This window comes from Natator depressus, chromosome 2 (assembly GCF_965152275.1).
Source record: "Natator depressus isolate rNatDep1 chromosome 2, rNatDep2.hap1, whole genome shotgun sequence".
In the NCBI taxonomy this organism is placed as follows: Eukaryota; Metazoa; Chordata; order Testudines; family Cheloniidae; genus Natator; species Natator depressus.
In genome coordinates, this window is record NC_134235.1 from 242,582,890 (window position 1) to 242,601,895 (window position 19,006).

The following is a 19,006-nucleotide window of genomic DNA, read 5'->3' on the forward strand; positions in this document are numbered from 1 at the left end:
TCTAGAAGACAAAGGCTAGAACACACCAAAAATAGAAAATGAAAAATCACCTTTATTATATACTCTTCATGGTAAAAAATGGCAGCAGGGCCTTTTAATCTGTGACACTGAAAAGGTGTCAAAGATGCCTTAATTGTATGCACTGGTCAGAATTTTTTTTTTAAACTCTGAAAGGGGACTTACTCAGGGTCACACACAGAGAAAGGGCAGGTAATCACTACAGGTTCATTTCACTAAGATACAGTTTAAGACTAATCAAAAGACTGTACGATAGCCTTTCTGTCCTGGAAACTAAAATGCTTTTTTCAAAAAAATTTCTTCTTTAATGTAGAAAACTTCACTGCACACGGAACTACATCCATCTGAACTTGTTCCTCTCTTTCATTCTAAGAGCAGTCTCTGTTTTAGTCAAGGATGATATTCTTTATTCCAATTCCAACACAGCTCACTGTTCAGAGGATCAGTCGTCATGGGTAATGAAGCTTTTTTGGCTACACTGTGTAATATTTTTGCCTTTTAACCCTCTCCACCTCTGCATCCCTGGTGAATTTTTGGGAACACTAAGTTGTCAGTGGAGGGAGCTGTGAGAGAACTAGTGTCAGGTAGAACTGAGATGCAACTGCAGGAGAAGAAAGGGAGCGGAAGAGCTGGGAGGTGAGCTAATTCAGCTTTGGATATTCAGGCAGGTAGCAGAGGAATTTCAGTTATCAAAAAAACAGAATCAGCCATGGCCCAGGATAACTATGACAGCAAGGAGGTGGGGTAAGTCAGGGTAGAGGTTAGAAGTGGAAGATACATCAGCCGGGAAATGGGAAAGGCTAGATGTTCTGAGAAGGCTCTTGCAGCTGTATCTGGAGTCAGAGGAGGGGCATTAAGGGAGGGAGAGCAATAAGAGACTGAGTGGGTATTTGTAGGAGAGAAAGAAGGCTCTAGCAACCAAGCCACACCCCCAGAAGGTGATGGAGGACTGTCATCTGCATTCATGGCAAACCATGTGGCACAGTAGGGATAAGGCATTAACATAGTATGCAGGGTTGCAAAATCTCAGAGGTTGAGAAGGTTGAACAGTTAAATGGTATATCACATTGTACAGAGCAGTGGTTTTCAAAGTTCGGGTTACGACCCAGTACTGGGTTGCGGAATCCAAGGCACTGGATGACCTTGCTCAGCACCCAGGGACCCTGGTGGCTGGCCAGTAAAAACTAGTAGTCCTTACCCATTCTGACACCGTCCTGGAAGCGGCCAGCAGCAGGTCCAGCTCATATGTTGGGGGGCAATGGGGCACAACCAGTGGGAGCTGGAGAGGGCGGGTGCCCGCAGGCAAGAGCTGCACCGAGCCGCTTGCACGCCTCACCCAAGGAGCCAGACCTGCTGCTGGCCTCTTCCGGGGCACAGTGCAGTCCACCATGCCAGGACAGGCGGGAAGCCTGCCTCTGCACCGCTGACCGGGAGCCGCCGGAGGTAAGCCCGTGCCCCAACCCCACGCTCCAATTCCCTGCCCCAGCCCTGAGCATCCCAACCCCCTCATCCCCGGCCCCAGTTTTCTTCAACTGGGTCACCAGAAAAAAAGTTTGAAAACCACTGGCATAGAGTATCCCCAGCTCCTTGGTTTGGAGCAGAACTGCTGCAAAATAAATCTGCGGACACTGCTGAAGACCTCAGAGAATTTAATTTACAGTGTTTTTTCCCCTGCCCATTGTGACTAAATTTAGAGTATAGAAAAAACTGAAGAAAAATGCAGTGTAATATTTTTGTATTGATAAAGGTACATTCTTCCATTGTGCAAACCTTTTCCAAGTGACTCTTAAGCTATATTTACACAATCCATCAACTGAAACACTCTCACTGAAGAAATACTTAACACTGGCACTGTAAAATCATTGTAAACAGGTCACTTGGATTGACATCTCAGGGAGTCAAGAATGCTCAAAACCTTGCAGGATTAGGCTCTTGGCCCTGATCATGCCTGTTTGCACCCAAGTCGTTTCTGTTTTTGTCCTGCAGTTACTCTTGTTTGCAGCTGGATATTCTTGCAGTTGGACTGGTCCAGATCAATGTGCTGTTCTCTAATTTCTGTTGCATTGTTGTTGAGATGATCTGATGTTGCTTGGAATAGGTACTGCTTCTTACACTATTTGAACCCTGGTTTAGTTATGTAACAGCTTGGAGAGTTTGACTCTCACATCATGTTTATGCATTCCACAGAGCTATTTGTGCTCTTGGCACAGCTCTTTTAAAATGAACAGTTTCTAAAACTGAATAACTTTTTTTACACAATTTGGCTGGCTGGTGGCATCTATTCATTGGCTGGGAACTGCCTCAGCTACAGGCTTAACTTCAAGAGGGAGGGCAAAAGACTTCGAAGAGGAATAAATGGACACAAAGTGTATCATGACTTTGAGTCAAGATAAAGCCTTCTGACCCTGAATGCCATGCCATAATCAGGTTGTAAAGAGAATTAAGCATCAAACCACATTTTAATTTACAGTTTAAAAAGTTACATTTTCCCCTGTGTGAAACCCTCTGCACATTTCCTTGTAGCATCAGATATCTTAGAACGGTACATTCTGAAAAACATCACACAGACTATAAATTGCAGAGGTCATAATGGAGTGATGCATTCTGGTTGTCTTTAACAAATTGGGAAACACTAGAGAATTTCACAGTGGGGGAAAAATATTTTTGATGGACTATTTTCTAAATATCCTTACATCCTGACCAGTGGGACTGCATTTGGTACCTAATTCTATATTTTTCACTTTGACCTTTGAAAATTCACAAAGGCAATTTTTTGTTATTTTTCTAACAAATTAAAACCTCTAGGAAACTTTTAGGAAAACCTATAAAGTTATATGTGTTTATTATCTTGATTGATGGTCTTTGGTATCTTCCTTTTTTAATGTTTATGTCATGATGATTTCAAGGTTTCTGAGTAAATTGGCTGCAAGGAAGCCATAGAAATAAAGTTTTGGCTAACTAAATTCCTTTGTATAAGCATTCTTTATACTTTAAATGCATCTCCTTATTTCTAGGGGCCATTGAAAAATAACTTTTCTATATATTGTACATTGACATACAGGAGAGATAAGAGAACATAATATATAGAGAGCTTGGGTCTGTAGAAAAATGTTTGTAACAAAATATTACATTTTCTTTGCAAGAAGTTTAATCCTTGTTTGTTTGTAACACTTCAGGTTGGCTGCAAGGCTAGTTTGGTATTTTTCCAATATTGTGTTATGGCAAACTTTTACTGGCTCTTAGTTGAAGGACTTTACCTCCACATCCTCCTTGTGGTAATATTCTCTCCTAACAGACATTTCACAGTCTATCTTCTGATTGGCTGGGGTAAGTACTTAAATATATACATATTTTATTCTTATTTTTAGCTATGGATTGGTCAGTCTCAGTGTTTCCCACTGAGATAACATGATCTCCGATTAGACAGCTACCGTCCATGGGCCTGATTCCACAGGCTAAGACAGCCCCTTTATTCTGTTCCACCAATGCAAATCTAGCCACCAAGAAATTGTTCTGGCATAAAAGGATGTAGAGCTGGCACAAAGGCTCCATGCCACTCCCTCACAGGCCACTGCACAGTGACTATGTAGAGGGTATTGCCAGGAAAAAGTGGATATGTCCAGAACACTTCTGTTTTCTCAAGTATTCCCACAGACCTGAATGCCCCTTGGAAACCATCAGCAGCTGGGCACAAGCTAAGGCAGCCTTGAGGTTATCCTAATCAGTGTCGGGCTGGTTGACCCCAGAATAAGGGATGTGCAAAGCCACCATTCTCCTTCCCTCTCACATGTCCAGTTCCTGTGTCTGAATGGAGCTCAGATTCAGTGATGAATCAGGCCCCACATGTTCATTGTATTCTTTAAAAGTCAGGAGTGACTTTAATGCCTTCAGTGAAATGTGGTGTTAGAAGCACTTGCTTATGCCCCATTGTACAGGAAAACACTATGGAAGCTATCCTTCACATTGCTGCCAATTCACTTTAGATGCTTGCCAGAGAAATGGCCCTGTCTTTGCTGGGAATCTCTTGAACTGCAAAGAATGCCAAACACTGTGATGATGCGATGGGCATGGGTACGATATAAGATCAGACCACTAAATTCATTTTCAATTGTAAAATGGGATTTGAATTCAACTCTCCGACAGTGAAAGTTGGACCCAACTCTTTGTGCCAGCCAGTCCCTTATTCTTTATCTTTAATATACTTTCCAACATACTGTAAATATTTTTGTTTCATTTTTACACACTGATTCCTTTCATACCCGAGAGCCAAAGGAAGGTTTTATAGATGTGAAGCCCTTAGAAACTGATCATAAAAGTATACTTGGGTGTAGCTGGGAAATGGGAGTGAACCAGTCTGTGTGAATGCTTTTTTGTAAAATGATTTGCACATTACATTTCATTCCTAATATCTATCTTCATTTAGTCCAGGGATGCATAGCATTTGTATCCCTAAGGGTCACACTCAGGAGCCTGAGGGGTGTGCACCCTTTGTATGTTCTGTAAGAAATAAATGCACTCACCTGTAATAATTGCTTGTGCTTGTCTTCATTGGGAGATGGATAGAAATTATTTGCAACCCGCCGCTGGTCCCCACCCTGCAGCTACAGCTACACTTTATTATTCCATGTGCTGCATTTGCTTCATGCCAGAGCTTGTGTATTCTAGTAGTGGATTGTTACAAGAGGGGTAGGGGGTTTCTGTTCATAGATTTTTACAATCATTCACTATAACAAACTATAATTTCTTAGGAATTCCTACAGTATTCATCATCTTGTGGACAGTGACAAGGATCTTTTTAGAGGACACAGGGTAAGTAGCTAGGAGGACCTGGTGCTGGCCGCTTCCCGGGGGTGGCAATCCCGTGGACCGGATCCAAAGCCCTGAGGGGCCGGATCTGGCCCACATGCCATAGTTTGCCCACCCCTGGTCTATCAGCTCATCCACTTTGCTAACTGTAATATCTGAATAAAACTGTGGCATGATTTTAATATGCATCTCCATTTGTAATGGTGTGCCTCCCTAAGTTTCTATGTAAGGGAGTCAGAATTTAGACTAGCATCCCTGGTAACTGTGAGTGCAGAGTACCTCACAGGATTAGGCTCTAGATGACTTAGAAACTCTTGTAAGTGGCATCTGCAATAGCTGGTACAGATGATGGATTATTCCTAACTTCTCAGGGAACCTATTTGCAATACCTCTAAAAAAATAAACTCAAAGTGATGCTGTTCTTGAATTGGTACCTTGCTATGGTCATCACAGCTGGAAGCTTACAAACTATTAAATGTTTCTGCTATTTAAGGTTTATCTCTTGTAGCTTCTATTCTCTCAGAAGTTTTAAGCTCTGCTTCTTCAGAAGTGCTCAGTACATACTGAAGTCAACAGGGGCTGTGGGCACTGGGAATGACTGACTGTAAAGTTAGATGGTCATTGAAGGGTAAAATGGCTTGGGGTGGAAAACTGAACAAATTATTTAAAGGGAAAAATGAGAGTCCAATTTTTCAGATAAAGGCTTATTCTTAATATTTCCCACACCAGTTCCACTCATCTGTAACCCAAATAGTCCAGCAGTAAATTATATCCTTTTAATTGGATCTGTCAGTTATGTCAGATCATTCTGCTGCCCCAGATACTGTAGCTAAACTCTTATTGGAAAAGTGTCATGACATAAAGAGTGAAACTAAACTTGGGAGTCCCCCACGGTATTTGCCTGGATTTCTTCTAACACTGCTCTGTTACATCTCTGTTTTAATTGATTTGAATGTGCACATTAAAACCCAGTGAAAATAAAAATAAAAGCAGGAGAATATCAAATTATGTTGCTTAGAATTCACAAGAGCAGACTATTGTTGTTTTGACTTGTAAATCCAAAACACTTGTCTTCACATACCTCACTTGCCAAATAAAATTAGTATTAACATAATTTTCCCTTTTACTCTTTTTATAGTTGCTGGGATACAAATGAACACAGTGGTCCTTGGTGGGTTATACGATTACCAATTTTAGTTTCTATTATAGTAAGTAAACTACATTTTGCAATATGAATTATATATCAGTTTGCAGCCTTGTGCAGTGAATAGGCAAAAACTCCATTGTAATGAAATAAATTACTTTGTAGGGGAGATTTTAAACACATGCCCGGGTTATTTAAACTCATTGCCTTTAAAATTCAGCTGCCTCCTGTTAAATGACTGGTTGGTTTTGTTTGTTTGTTTGAAACTCTTGCCAGCTCAAGAACCTTGGGGGAAGAAAACATCAAGTTAAACTTTTCATGTGGATTATAGGTTTACTTTTGTTTATAAATATTATTACAGTGGAAAAGACTGACAGCTGTGTATATCTTTTCTTAACTAGTAGCCTAGAATTACATACATTAGACATTTACACAGAAGGACATTTTTAGCATGCTGCACAGGGATTGTGCTGCATAGAGTTCATTAATGTTAACTGAACATGTGCAGTTAAATTCTTGTTCATTGTGCTGAAGATGTACTCATTAGTGTGCATAACAATAGCTTTACCTCCAGTGCGAAATACAAACACAAATGCAATCTGATGCATTTTTTACAAATTAGCTGTAGCCTTCAGCATCTCATTTGGTAATATTTTGCGGCTTCTGAATTATAGTGTTCATTAAGGGCCTAATTTAGCAAAGCACTTAAGAATGAGCTTAACTTAAAGTGCATGCCTAAGTGAGGTGCTGAATCGGGGCCTAAATAGACAGTCCACTCACAGAATGATCTATTTCGGAGTGGTAGCCGTCTTAGTCTGTATCAGAAAAAAGAACGAGGAGTACTTGTGGCACCTTAGAGACTAACACATTTATTTGGGCTTAAGCTTTTGTGGGCTAAAACCAACTTCAACAGACGCATGGAGTAGAAAATACAGTAGGAAGATAGATAGATAGATAGATATATGTACAGAAAACATGAAAAAATGGGGGTTGCCGTACCAACTCTAACAAGACTAATCAATTAAGGTGGGCTATTATTAATCACATCAGCCACACCATCAGGGGCTTGTTCACCTGCACATCTACCAACGTGATATGTGCCAGCAATGCCCCTCTGCCATGTACATTGGCCAAACTGATCAGTCTCTGCGCAAAAGAATAAATGGACACAAATCAGACGTCAAGAATTATAACATTCAAAAACCAGTCAGAGAACACTTCAACCTCCCTGGACGCTCAATTACAGACCTAAAAGGGGCAATTCTTCAACAAAAAAACTTCAAAAACAGACTCCAACGAGAAACTGCAGAACTGGAATTAATTTGCAAACTGGACACCATTAAATTAGGCTTGAATAAAAACTGGGAGTGGATGGGTCATTACACAAACTAAACACTATTTCCCCATGCTAATTTTTTCCCTTCTGTTACTCACACCTTCTTGTCAACTGTTTGAAATGGGCCATCCTGATTATCACTACAGAAGTTTTTTTTCTCCTGCTGATAATAGCCCGCCTTAATTGATTAGTCTTGTTAGAGTTGATATGGCAACCCCCATTTTCTCATGGTCTCTGTATATATATATCTTCCTCCTGTATTTTCCATTGCATGCATCTGATGAAGTGGGTTTTAGCCCACGAAGCTTATGTCCAGATAAATTTACTAGTCTCTAAGGTGCCACAAGTATTCCTCATTCTTTTTGAATGATCTATGTGTTAATCCAAAGGACCTTATTCCTCCTTCATAAGAGTGAGTTCTGCATTGTTTAAACAAGACAGGGCAAAAGGTGGTTCCTGGGTGAATTTACATGAAATGAAGATTCACCAACATGAATGTTTTTCTACATAATGGGATGGACACTCAGCAGATGTACAGCATGAAGGGAAGCAAAAGTCCAAAAGGAGTTGGAGAAGTAAGGAGAATACGCTGAATGATAAAAACAAAATAAATCATACAAAATATTTCAAAAGTGCGAAATTAAAGCACCTACTGAGCACTTTTGATTTAAACAACTACTCTGTATGCAGCTAGGGTTGCCAGCTTTCTAATTGCACAAAACCAAACACCCCTGCCCCGACCCTTCTCCGAGGCCCCACCCCCCACTCATTCCATCCCCCTATCCTCTGTGGTTCGGTGTCCCAGAAAATAATGCTTCAAGCTGACCCTTGAAAAGTCCTAGAACTTGCAATATCTGAAGACAGCAGTTATCCTAGTGCATATTGACAGACTTGTTGGTGCTCTAGAAGGATTACTGCAAAGGCTGGGAAGCCTGTTTGATGGAGGAGAGGATGCTTAATTAAACTCTTATGAGTCTTAAACTGACCAAATCTTAATTTGATTCTAGAGTTACACTGAGGTACAACCAGCCCTCTGTTTTTTAAATCGGTAATTGAATTGATATAGTAATAAAGTATGGAAGTGTCCATGTACATGGACTGTATTGGCTCAGGTTGTGTACACATTTGGGATTGGCTGTCTTTTTTCAGATCTGTTTTCTCTCCTGAGCAACATGCTTTAAGGGGTGAGAACAACAAAACAGAGGCTTGTGCTTCTGCTACTTAAGGTGTAAATAAAATCACACTCCTGTCGGATTCAGTGATCACCCAGATGTTAATTCTGTATCTGTGGTGTTAATTTGTGAAAGAGCAGTTCACAGTGGATTTGGGCTATTTGCAGAGAGCTGAACTGCACTGCCAAAAGAAGTAGGAACGGACATTCAATCCCCCAGTGCAACAGATGAGTTAAGGTGCAATAGTTACTTTGGTCTAGATTGTCTTTCCACCTAACGTTTGATAAGAGGCAGAGCCTACCTATGCCAGCACAGGAAGAGCCCTGGAAAGCTGTCAGAGTTACAAATCGTGTCATGTTTCCCCCACCCCCCGCTTCTCAAAGGGGAAAGTAAATTGTTGTATGCATGATGCAACTTGTTCAGCTCTGTGGGGGAAGATCAAGGTTCCATCTACTCTCCACCGCACCCACCTGTCATTAGGGGAATAGCAGCTTTATGCAGCCTTCTCTACTCCCTGTGCCTGGATTCTTAATCCAGGTAAGCACTGTGTTATTTTATGCACCCTGTGCAGATATATAGGAGTAGGTTAAAATCTGGCCATTTATTATTAGTCAGATAACTCTGCAAGTGTACACATGCCCTAATTTTCACACCCAGGTGCCTGACATTAAGCACCCAGAAGAACTGGCCGGAGTATCCACAATTCCCACTGAAATCTAAAGGTGATGCCTGTGTTAAAGTGAGGCCACTTTTCTTTAGATGCCTAAATGTAACTTCTGGCAAACAGGTTTGAAGTTTGAAACTTGTTTGCCAGAGGTTAAGTAGCAGAAGCACTAGGCTCTGTTTTGTTGTTCTCAGAGCTTTGCAAAACACACTGTATAAGAAAACAAAGTCCTGCTGTCCCAAAGAGTGTGCAGTCTGCCGCAAATAAATGGGATACATGAGACAACCATTAGAAGCAAGACATTATGGACAAGTTTGTCAGTAAGGAGATTAAGGTAGGAAAGCTGTGAAAGAAGTTGTTTTTGAGGAAGGCTTTCATGAAGCAAAAGGAAGGTAACTGGAATATTTGAAAAGGGAGGCTGTTCTGTACTCACCAGATGGACTAGCGTGAAAGTAGGTCCAAAGTGGAGTGTGAGAGATGGAGCAAGAAGGGGTATTCGATGAAGTGGGAGCAGAGATAGAGACAAAATGAGAGTTGTGGGGCAGTCTGAATATGAGGATGAGAGTATACATGTATTTCGGAAGCAAGTGAAGGGACTCGAGCAGGATTTACCTCTAATAGGTATAACAAACCAACCTTCTCTCAGTATTCCCTTTGTTGGCATTAGTTTCAATGTTACTTCCAATTATTTTAGCTGGTTTAGGGGATTGCATTTAATCAGCTGTTGATTGCTCTAAAACAGCATTCTCAAAGTGAGTTCTTCAGGGTCAGTCCTCACAGTCAATTCAGCATGTCAGAGGCCTTCCCCTGGTCTTTCCTCTGAACATTTTTGGCCTGAGAAATGTTCCTTGGCAGCCTTCCATGCGTCATGCTGTGCACATTTCAGAGCCTCTCTGATTTCTTTAATTGGAGATGTATTATGCCAAACAGTTCATTTGGAGTACCACCCATGTTTTCAATTTGGCAAATACCGCCACGGCGATCTTCTTCCTTCCCCTCTCCCATACAGACTGCTCTCATTTGTGTGTCTTTTCAGGTGGACACAAATCTGAATTAATAGGCTTTCAGAAACCAGAAGCAGTCATGTATCATATCAACAGAAGAGAGTTGTGTCCCTCTTGTTGTGACGTTAAAACTTCTGTAAAGGACTAAATATCAAGAAGGAAGTAACAAAAAGAACATTTTAAGTGATACATGTACTCGCAGTGTAATTGGTTCAAAAGTTACTGTCAGTTTAAGGCAGCCAAAATGATAAGATCACTGGTCTCATGTCATTCCACTACCTTCCTAACTTTCTACTTTGTCATTTACCTTCACTGCTGTACCCCATCCCCGACACTTTCCTGCATTTATATTATTGGCTTAATTTGCTGTCCTTAGCAGTTCGTTCAACATTGTGTATCATCTGCTTTCTGTATAAAGAAATTCCACCCCAAAGAATATTATAGAACTAAATCTACAATACTGAAGACAAAATCTCCTAAAGTGTGAACGTACTCTGTCATTTTCTTCTAATTTTGTTATCTAAACATACTGAAATTATATGAGACTCTAAACTAAATATATATTTTTAAGATTAACTTGGATACATTGGGGTCTTTAACAACTGTCCTAAATGATCATTTGAATTATAATCTCACATACTATCTAAAGTATTTCTAGGATACTTAGCACCATGATATCTAAATGCCTAATCCCCTTTGGCTGGATTTAATGCTCCAGTAGCTCTATCTTTTGAAGTGATACTCACATCATGCAAACAAAGATACTTGGTTAACGTTAGCCATACACAATGCTTACAGTATATCACTAAAGACCAATAGAAAAAATTGACTAGCCTCAAAAGAGACCTAGATACAAATACTTGAATATGTAGTTCACCTGAATATAGTGCTCTAAGATATGCCCTGAGGCTCAGAAAACCAATTATTTTATTGGCCTTTTTAAAAAGGACCACAGTTTCTAAAGTTTTATGATTGATAATAGTTTGTATTACAGGAGAAATTAGGGACCTCAGTTGAGACTAGGGCCCCATTTTGATAGGCACTGTACAAATGCACAGTAAAACAGTCCCTGCCCCAATTATCTAAATAAACACAGGCAAACGGAAAGGGGAAACAGAGATGAAGTGACTTGACTGTGGTGACCCAGGAGGTCAGTAGCAAAGCCAGGAATAGAATCTCTCTGCCACCACAGTGTCCTAACCATTAGATCATATTGCCTTTATCGTACATACTTATAAAATGTATATCCCCTGACCTTTGTAATATGCTTCATTACACAAACCTGTGGGCCCAAAGGCAACAGTGAGAAGGCCTAATTCTGCTGAACTAACAGTGACTTCACTGGGAATTCTGCATATGGACAGACTGTATATTTATCCTCTTTCTTTGTTTCTTTTACTTCAGTGAGGTCCCCTTCTAATTTTCTCTTTTACAAAAAATTTAGACCTAATCTTCCTAACTTTTTTTATATAATTAGGATCCTGTGTCCTATCAGTTTCCTCCACCATCCCTTCTTTAGCCCTAGCATTTCCTTTAGCAGTAAATAACAGGCACAGAATGACATGCAATTATTATAATCATTTATTATATATTTGCACTTAAAAATTATACTGGGCATTGCACAGAAGACACCAAAAGTCATGGTGCCTCAAAGAGCTTTCAATCAAAATATTAGACTGAACAACCAGGGGCAGAGCTAGGGTTGGGAAAGACTAGGGATCTACCCATACCAAGACGCAGGTTCTGTTTAGCTAGGTGCACAGCTTGGTGATTCTGTTGATTATTGTGTTTGTTTTTTAAATATAAAAAATAAGATATTGGTCCCTGGCTCAATACCAGAATGTTTTTTCTTGTGCTTGATGCTTCTGCATCCCTGATCTGAGTTAGCTCACTTTACTGCTGTTACGCACGATGAAGAAGGTTATATGGATGTAGGATGTTATACCACACCTAACATTTACAAGTCACTGTTCATGTTCAAAGTATTTTATAGACCATGTTACACAATCCAGCACCATCTTACGTGCCTGGCACGAAGGCATCTATTCTATAGATTGGGAATAGAGGCAGAAAGGTTGGGGACTTGCCAAAGACCAAAGAAGACATTATGGGAGACATTATGGGATTCAGATGCAGCAATTTCTGATTTCCAGTCCTGAGTTCAAGCCCACCCCGAGTCAGATTACACTTCCTTTTATCCAGTTACTTCAGTTCCCCATCTGTAAAATATGGACAATAGCACTTCCCTACGTCACAGGGGAGTTGTGAGGATAAATACATTAAAGATTATGAGGTGCACACTTACTATGGAAATGGAGGGGCCATATCATTACCTTAGATAGATATGCAAAGAAGGCCATTTTCATCGTTGATTTATGAATACGTCACCTCTACAACAGCTTCCCATCCACAACACCAGACAGGGGATTTAAGGGCCAAGAGTGGGAAAGAGTTATAAACAGGATGTGCATTATCCCTTGGCCACCAGTGGTAAATCCACCAAAGGGTTTAATGTAACGTTAGGCTGTACTGAGACTTGACCAAAGCCCCATTGTGCTTGAGAACATTCCCTTTAATGGGGTTGCTGGTGGAAAGGGATTTCGTCAGTTTTTAAGTATCTCAGAGGATGATTCCATAGTGGCATTTACAGTCATGCAGAGGTGTGTTGGATGTGACAAACCGTCAGTGAGGCAGGGAAGCAGCAGTAGATCTGAGGGAGTGCAATTTAACATGTTCTGGCAGCAAGCACTCCAGGCTCACTAATGAACTGACTAATCTGGCTTGTTTACCTCTTACCAGCACACTGCATACTAAAGTGAGGAGCTTGAAGTCACTTATATATTTTCTTTTGCAGGTGAATTTTATACTTTTCATTAGTATTATAAGAATTTTACTGCAAAAGTTAAGATCGCCCGATGTCGGAGGCAATGATCAGTCACAATACAAGTGAGTAATGTATTCTAGAAAATTCATACAGTATATCAAAGTAATCTATTTAAAGATTTCCTCTGCTGGAGCAGACTGCCAGCAACCATCCAGTGTTGTGATGCTATGATAACTATTTGATACAGTGGTACCCATTTTCAAATGGATGGATAGCTGGGGCTAGAACCCTGATTCAGCAAAGCTTGTAAACACATTGAAATCAACAATGTTATGACACTTAAGCATATGCTGAAAGTTAAGCATGTGTTTAAGTGTTTTGCTGAACAGAGTTCTTTAACAAGGTTAGTATTGATTATTGTTACTACTACTATTAATTATAATTTATTAGTGACTATAGGCCCCAATACAGAATCAGGGCCCCATTGTGCTAAGCTCTATACACATAATAAAAAGACGGACCCTGCCCAAAAAAGCCCAGATCCCGATGTAGATGCGATATTGGCACTTGAGAGCAAAAAATGGCATGTTGATGCCTAAGTCTAATTTGAGCACTGAAAACCCCAAGCCATCTAGTCACACACAGTAGGCCTTTTAATAGGGTTTCTTGTTAATTACCTGTTCACTTCACCAAAACAAGCTGTTGCCGTACATATTTAAAAAGCGATAGAAACTTTTTGACAATACCAAAATGAAAAATACCCAATAAAACCCTGTGTATTTTTTCTGTAACCAGTGTGACATGTTTGGTACCTTACTGTTGCATCACGATTCTTTTAAAAATATGGAAATTCTCCTGTAGTTTCTACAAGTCACTTAAGAATCCAGCCATAGTCTTCAAAAACTTTCAACAAACGTCCTAGGATCATCCCTTAAGTCACATCAGGGGACAGATGTGGACTTTTCACCTGATGTTGTTTGAATTGGCTTTAGTTTATGGGCACTATATACCAGCCTGTCCATTTAAGCCTCAAACTTGGTTTTACTTGCTCTGTACTGATTTCAATAGGATGTGACAGGTCCCACAAAAAATAATATAGTGAATAAGATGTTGTAATGTCTAGGTATTCTGTCTGGGGTACTAGGCTTGAAATGTAGTGCTTATTTTTACACCCCAACCAGAGGGCAGCCATACTATTCAGCAGGGCACAAGGCAGAGGAGGGGCTTGCAGGTGGGTTAAAAGCTTCAGGACAGCAGCGTAAACAAGCTACCACATCTGCACTAGGTGTTCCATTGAAGTGACCTACTTTTCCTCCCTGCTCCCTTGTAGCCCCTGATGTAGCTGCCTTCGGAGCAGCTCACTTATAGATCTACATATGCGATGATACCTTGCTTCCCTGTTTTGGTAATTGAGAGGTTAGGGATTGTGATGTCTCAAGACAAAGAAACCCACCAGTAGAGACTGCAGCAGGTTGGGCTGGGGATACTTGAGCTCTCTGTGAAGGTGGCATGTTTGCTGTCTCAACCAGTGGACCACGCTGTATGGCCCGCTCAATCTATGGACCACACTACTTGAGATTTTGGGGTCTCCTATTTATTATTCAGAAAACTGACCAGACGGTGGGCAGGACATCTGTGCAAGAGCTATTCTTTTTTTCCTCCCATCTTCATTTTTATACTTCTGTTCAGTCCTGTGTGTTCTGTTTTTCTCCAAGCGTCCTCCATAGGGCATCTTAGTGTCTTACAGTGTAGGCTGCTTACTAGCAGCAGACCTGTTTTTCACTGTTCATCAGTGTGAACTCAACTCTTAGAGTCTGATTGCCTGGTTTTTAATTTTGGTTTGGATGGTGTTTTGGTGTTCAGTAGACATCCATGAGAATGGTAGATCAAGCTCACTGAGAAATATTGCAGAGCAATTTAAAGGTCCAGAAGCCTCATTTATGTACATGCAAATGCAATTTCTAAAATGCAGAGGGGCATGAGGCTATTTTTGTGTGGCTGTTTCCTCCATTAAAATGTCAGTGTCATATAGAGTTAGCTCCACAGTCAGTCGAAAATTATTAAAGCAAAAATGCTAATGTGAAAGTTGAGAAACAATGAAAGTGGAGCATGAGATCACAAGTTACAGAGTTTGTGTAAATGGTCTGGAATTTGATAACTTGTGTGGTTTGCAAAAGTCAGGATTATCATGGAGGCTTTGACCTTAAATGTACTGAAATTTTTGGTGTGGATATGGGGAGGTTTTCTTTGTTAAATTAGGACTTGATTGCGCAACCCTCTTTCATACTGGTAAGCACTTACTAATATCCTTAGCGCCACTGATTTCAGTGGGGCTGCTCACCAACATGAGTGAGTGTTCCACAGTCAGGCCGTTAGTTCTGGAGACATATGACAAGATAAAGTGGTTGCATGGCATATCATTATGCGTTCTGGAAAGAGTCACACCAGGGTCTGCCGGGAAAAGTAGATATTGTGTTACATTTTCAAAAGTGCCTAAGTGACACTGAAAGTCAGTGAGACTTGGACTCCTAAGGACCAGATCCTCAAAGGTATTCAGGCTTCTAACTTCCACTGAAATTGGGGCTTCAGCTTTTACATCATTTAGGCACTTTTGGAAAAGTTAATCTTCCTCTGCAACATCAGTAGCATGCCTCCATCCATGGGATGAAATTCATCCCATTGTAGAAGGCCCTGCCAGGTCCTACGCTACTCATAATCTCTTAATGTAGGTCTTAAGTAGGGTGTAGGATCATGTGTATGCTTTCTGAGGTTAATTTGATACCCACAAACAGAAGTCAAAGATAAATTTTCATAGCACTCATATTATTTTAGGGAAGGAAGTCTTCACGATTATGGGAGACGGGTTAATGTAAGTTATATGGCCATAGATAATGAAAAATATTGCTAATATTTATTAGAAATTTTAATCTAAATTCAGATATAATTGTAAAAATTGGGACCACTGATTCTTAAGTGACTACAAGGAAACATGAAATTTAAAAAGTCATACAAGAGAACAGATTAGACATGTTTTACCCAGGCCATCATTTTATATATATATGGATGTAAATGAAATTTGACTTCTATCCATTTGTCGAGATTCTTATTTCTTTTCTAACTCCCCCACAAGCCACATGGGGCAGATGTTGATTCACTAATTTGTTCTGTTTTGATTAATTATTTTGGTTTTATTATTCTTTATTTTTTGCCCTTCCCACTTTCCATTTCACTCCTCTTCTCTGTTTTTCCTCTTCCCCACCTGCTGCCTTTCCCTCTTCTCTCTTTCATCTGCTTTACTGCTGGTTTGGTTTTGGTGGTCAGAAAGCTATGCTGAAGACATGAGTTTTTCACTTTGCTCTCGAAGCAGTGAGATTTGTGGTCATTCTCCTCTCCTCCAGTAGAGAATTTCAAAAGTTAGGATATTTTGCTGAGGAAGCCCTGTCTTTCACTGTCATTGGTTTCACCTTCAGGTCCAGACATATTGTGATTCCTGAGGAACTTTGCTGTCCAGAAGGTCACTGTCACATAGATAGAGGCAACCTCTGAGATATTTTGAGCATGATCCATGGAGGACTTTGAGGACTGGCACAGACACTTTCAAATAGAAGGTTCTTCAGATACCTAGACTCTTAAATAGACAGTTTGGGTTTAAGATGGTTGCCTCAAGGCAGCCTATCTGTTTCATTGCTGAATCTAGTTGTAGTCAAGACAGTGATGACTCACTGGACTCTCCATGTTAACTTTTTGCATTTTATCTAAGATCAGGCATCCATAAGCATGCCTGACTGAATCCATATAACATGTAAAGTTTATGTTATTAAAATAAAATGCATGACAGCTAAAGGATAATTAGCTTCCCACCTTTTCAACAGTTTAGTGTCAGTTTGACAAAATCATGCTGCTTAACAAATTAAAGTTCTATCTCCAGATACTTATATAATTTTCTCTTGTACTTCAATAATTATTGTTACATAACTGTTGGAATTTTAATTAATGAAGGGTAAATGCTTCATGCCATCAGTATAAAATGAGGTGTTAGGACTCTGGGATCAGTATATAATTGCCCATGAAATCCCTTGATTGAAGGACTCCTCTGGGATCACATTCTCCAGGCACTGTTTACACATTGTACATTTTAAATATATTTTAATATTCAAATTAAAGAAAATGGAGATGTCTGGATAACTCTCCAGTATTCCCTACTGTTTGGGTCAGATCTTCAACTATGCTCTGACACTTCATACAATCTAAAAAGGGCCAGGGCAGTGTAAGTCACTCTATAAGCCTCTTGTCCAGCTGGGGGAGGATTGCCTGGATGAAGGCATTGTGGAAGGCAGCCATAAGGCTGTTGTCCAAGGACCCCCTCACAAACCTGGACACAGGGGCCACACTGTGGACAAGAGGACTTTGTCAAGGATGGGGCTACAGCACACCATGATGTGGAGATTCTGGAGCCTGGTGCAGTCTGCAGGACAGCCCAAGGAGGCTCCTGAATTTAGACAGCCCCCCAATGGCTGTCTGAGTTATGCCGGGGACTTCTCTAGCCCCTGAAACAGCCCCAAAATCAGGAGGGTGCAAAGGTAGCTTAAAGCCACTATAGCTCTTTGAACCATAACACAGAATCTCACCCAGTGACTATAAGGCCAGTGTGGGCTTACTATAGCAAAGATGTAAGAGAAAATATAGTTTTCAGTAGGTATGAATGGCCCTCATGAGGAATATTAATTTACAGATCATACTGTCTGAGGGCTTACAGGATTGATCTAAAAAAATAAAAGTGCACTAAATATGTATGTTACTGAAACAAGACTTTACTGGGATACTCCATTAAGCTCCAATTTCTTCTGCTCTGATTATTTAGGAGACTTGCAAAATCAACATTGCTGCTTATTCCGTTATTTGGAGTTCACTACATGGTGTTTGCTGTATTTCCTATACGCATTTCCAGTCACTATCAGATAATTTTTGAGTTATCTTTGGGATCTTTTCAGGTAAATTCTAAACCTTTACAAATTTTAATTCTTTTACTGATTGAGTTCAGAGCTGTGTACTAACTGATACACGTTGTCTGTTTACAGGGGCTGGTTGTTGCAGTCCTGTACTGCTTTTTGAACAGTGAAGTAAGTTTCCCTTTTCTCCCCAGTGATATTGAATAATGTTTTCAATGTAGTAGCAATAAGTGTAATAGCAGCCTTAGTATTCTAGTATATAAATCATAAATCGTATCAGTGAGTTATTATTGTACAGAATATGGTGATTTCTATATGAGAGGGGATTATATTAGATATAAAAAACACCATACTAAGGCGTAATTGTGGGGAGAAGAGAGGTTAAACTCTGTCTGGGACCTCTGTCACCCTAAAACCAGGAGGTGTTATTAAATTCTATCCTTACTGTTTATTAATCTAAGAAAATCCCAAAGGTGAAGTCCTGGCCCTAGGGCAGTCAATGGGAGGTTGTTGTTTTTTATTGGATTCAGAGGGCCTAAGGTTTCATCCCAAAACTTTCAAAGGTTAATTTTGGAAATTCTCTGGGACACACTTCTGCTCGCACAATTGGAGCCAGGTTTTCAAAAATCCTCAGCACCCAACAGCTCCCATTGTTCTTGAAGTGCACCGGTGATGGTGATGATTTGCATTGTTCTCAATGGGAGCTATGGGGTGCAGAGTGCTTCTGAAAATCTGACCACTTCATTCAGGTGCCTAAATAGGAGCCTGAGCTCTTTCAAAAATCTGAGAACTTGCTTAGGTCCCTAAATGGGAGCTTCTGGATGCTAAGCGCTTACTACAATTTAGTCTTTATTGTAAAACTTGGCACATCTAGGCCCTCCTTCACGGTGTTGTCATCTGATTTCGTACGATGACCAATAGATTCGAGGACATATCCCCTGAGTAAGAAGATGCCATTTTTGCACAGTCACTTTTCAGAGTAGAACCACACTTTAAATAATATAGAGTATATCACAGAAAGAGTGTGTGCATTTGCTAGAGTGAAGGATTAGGAGCCAGATCTCCTGAGTTTTCCTGGCTCTGACATTG

General features: G+C 40.3%; 1 protein-coding gene and 1 long non-coding RNA gene across 2 annotated transcripts in view; one reads left to right on the forward strand and one right to left on the reverse strand.

Annotated features, from left to right (window-relative positions):
• Positions 1–19,006, forward strand: part of VIPR2 (vasoactive intestinal peptide receptor 2) — an 83,917-nt gene that overhangs the window by 59,597 nt on the left and 5,314 nt on the right. Inside the window, exons 6-12 of the mRNA XM_074943424.1 lie at positions 332–473; positions 3,195–3,345; positions 4,767–4,827; positions 5,963–6,032; positions 12,999–13,090; positions 17,830–17,959; positions 18,047–18,088. Coding sequence (XP_074799525.1) covers positions 332–473; positions 3,195–3,345; positions 4,767–4,827; positions 5,963–6,032; positions 12,999–13,090; positions 17,830–17,959; positions 18,047–18,088 — 688 coding nt within the window. The remainder of the gene's footprint in view (positions 1–331; positions 474–3,194; positions 3,346–4,766; positions 4,828–5,962; positions 6,033–12,998; positions 13,091–17,829; positions 17,960–18,046; positions 18,089–19,006) is intronic.
• LOC141981792 (uncharacterized) overlaps positions 1–19,006 on the reverse strand; it is a 111,944-nt gene that overhangs the window by 34,038 nt on the left and 58,900 nt on the right. The gene's annotated exons all lie outside the window — the stretch shown is intronic.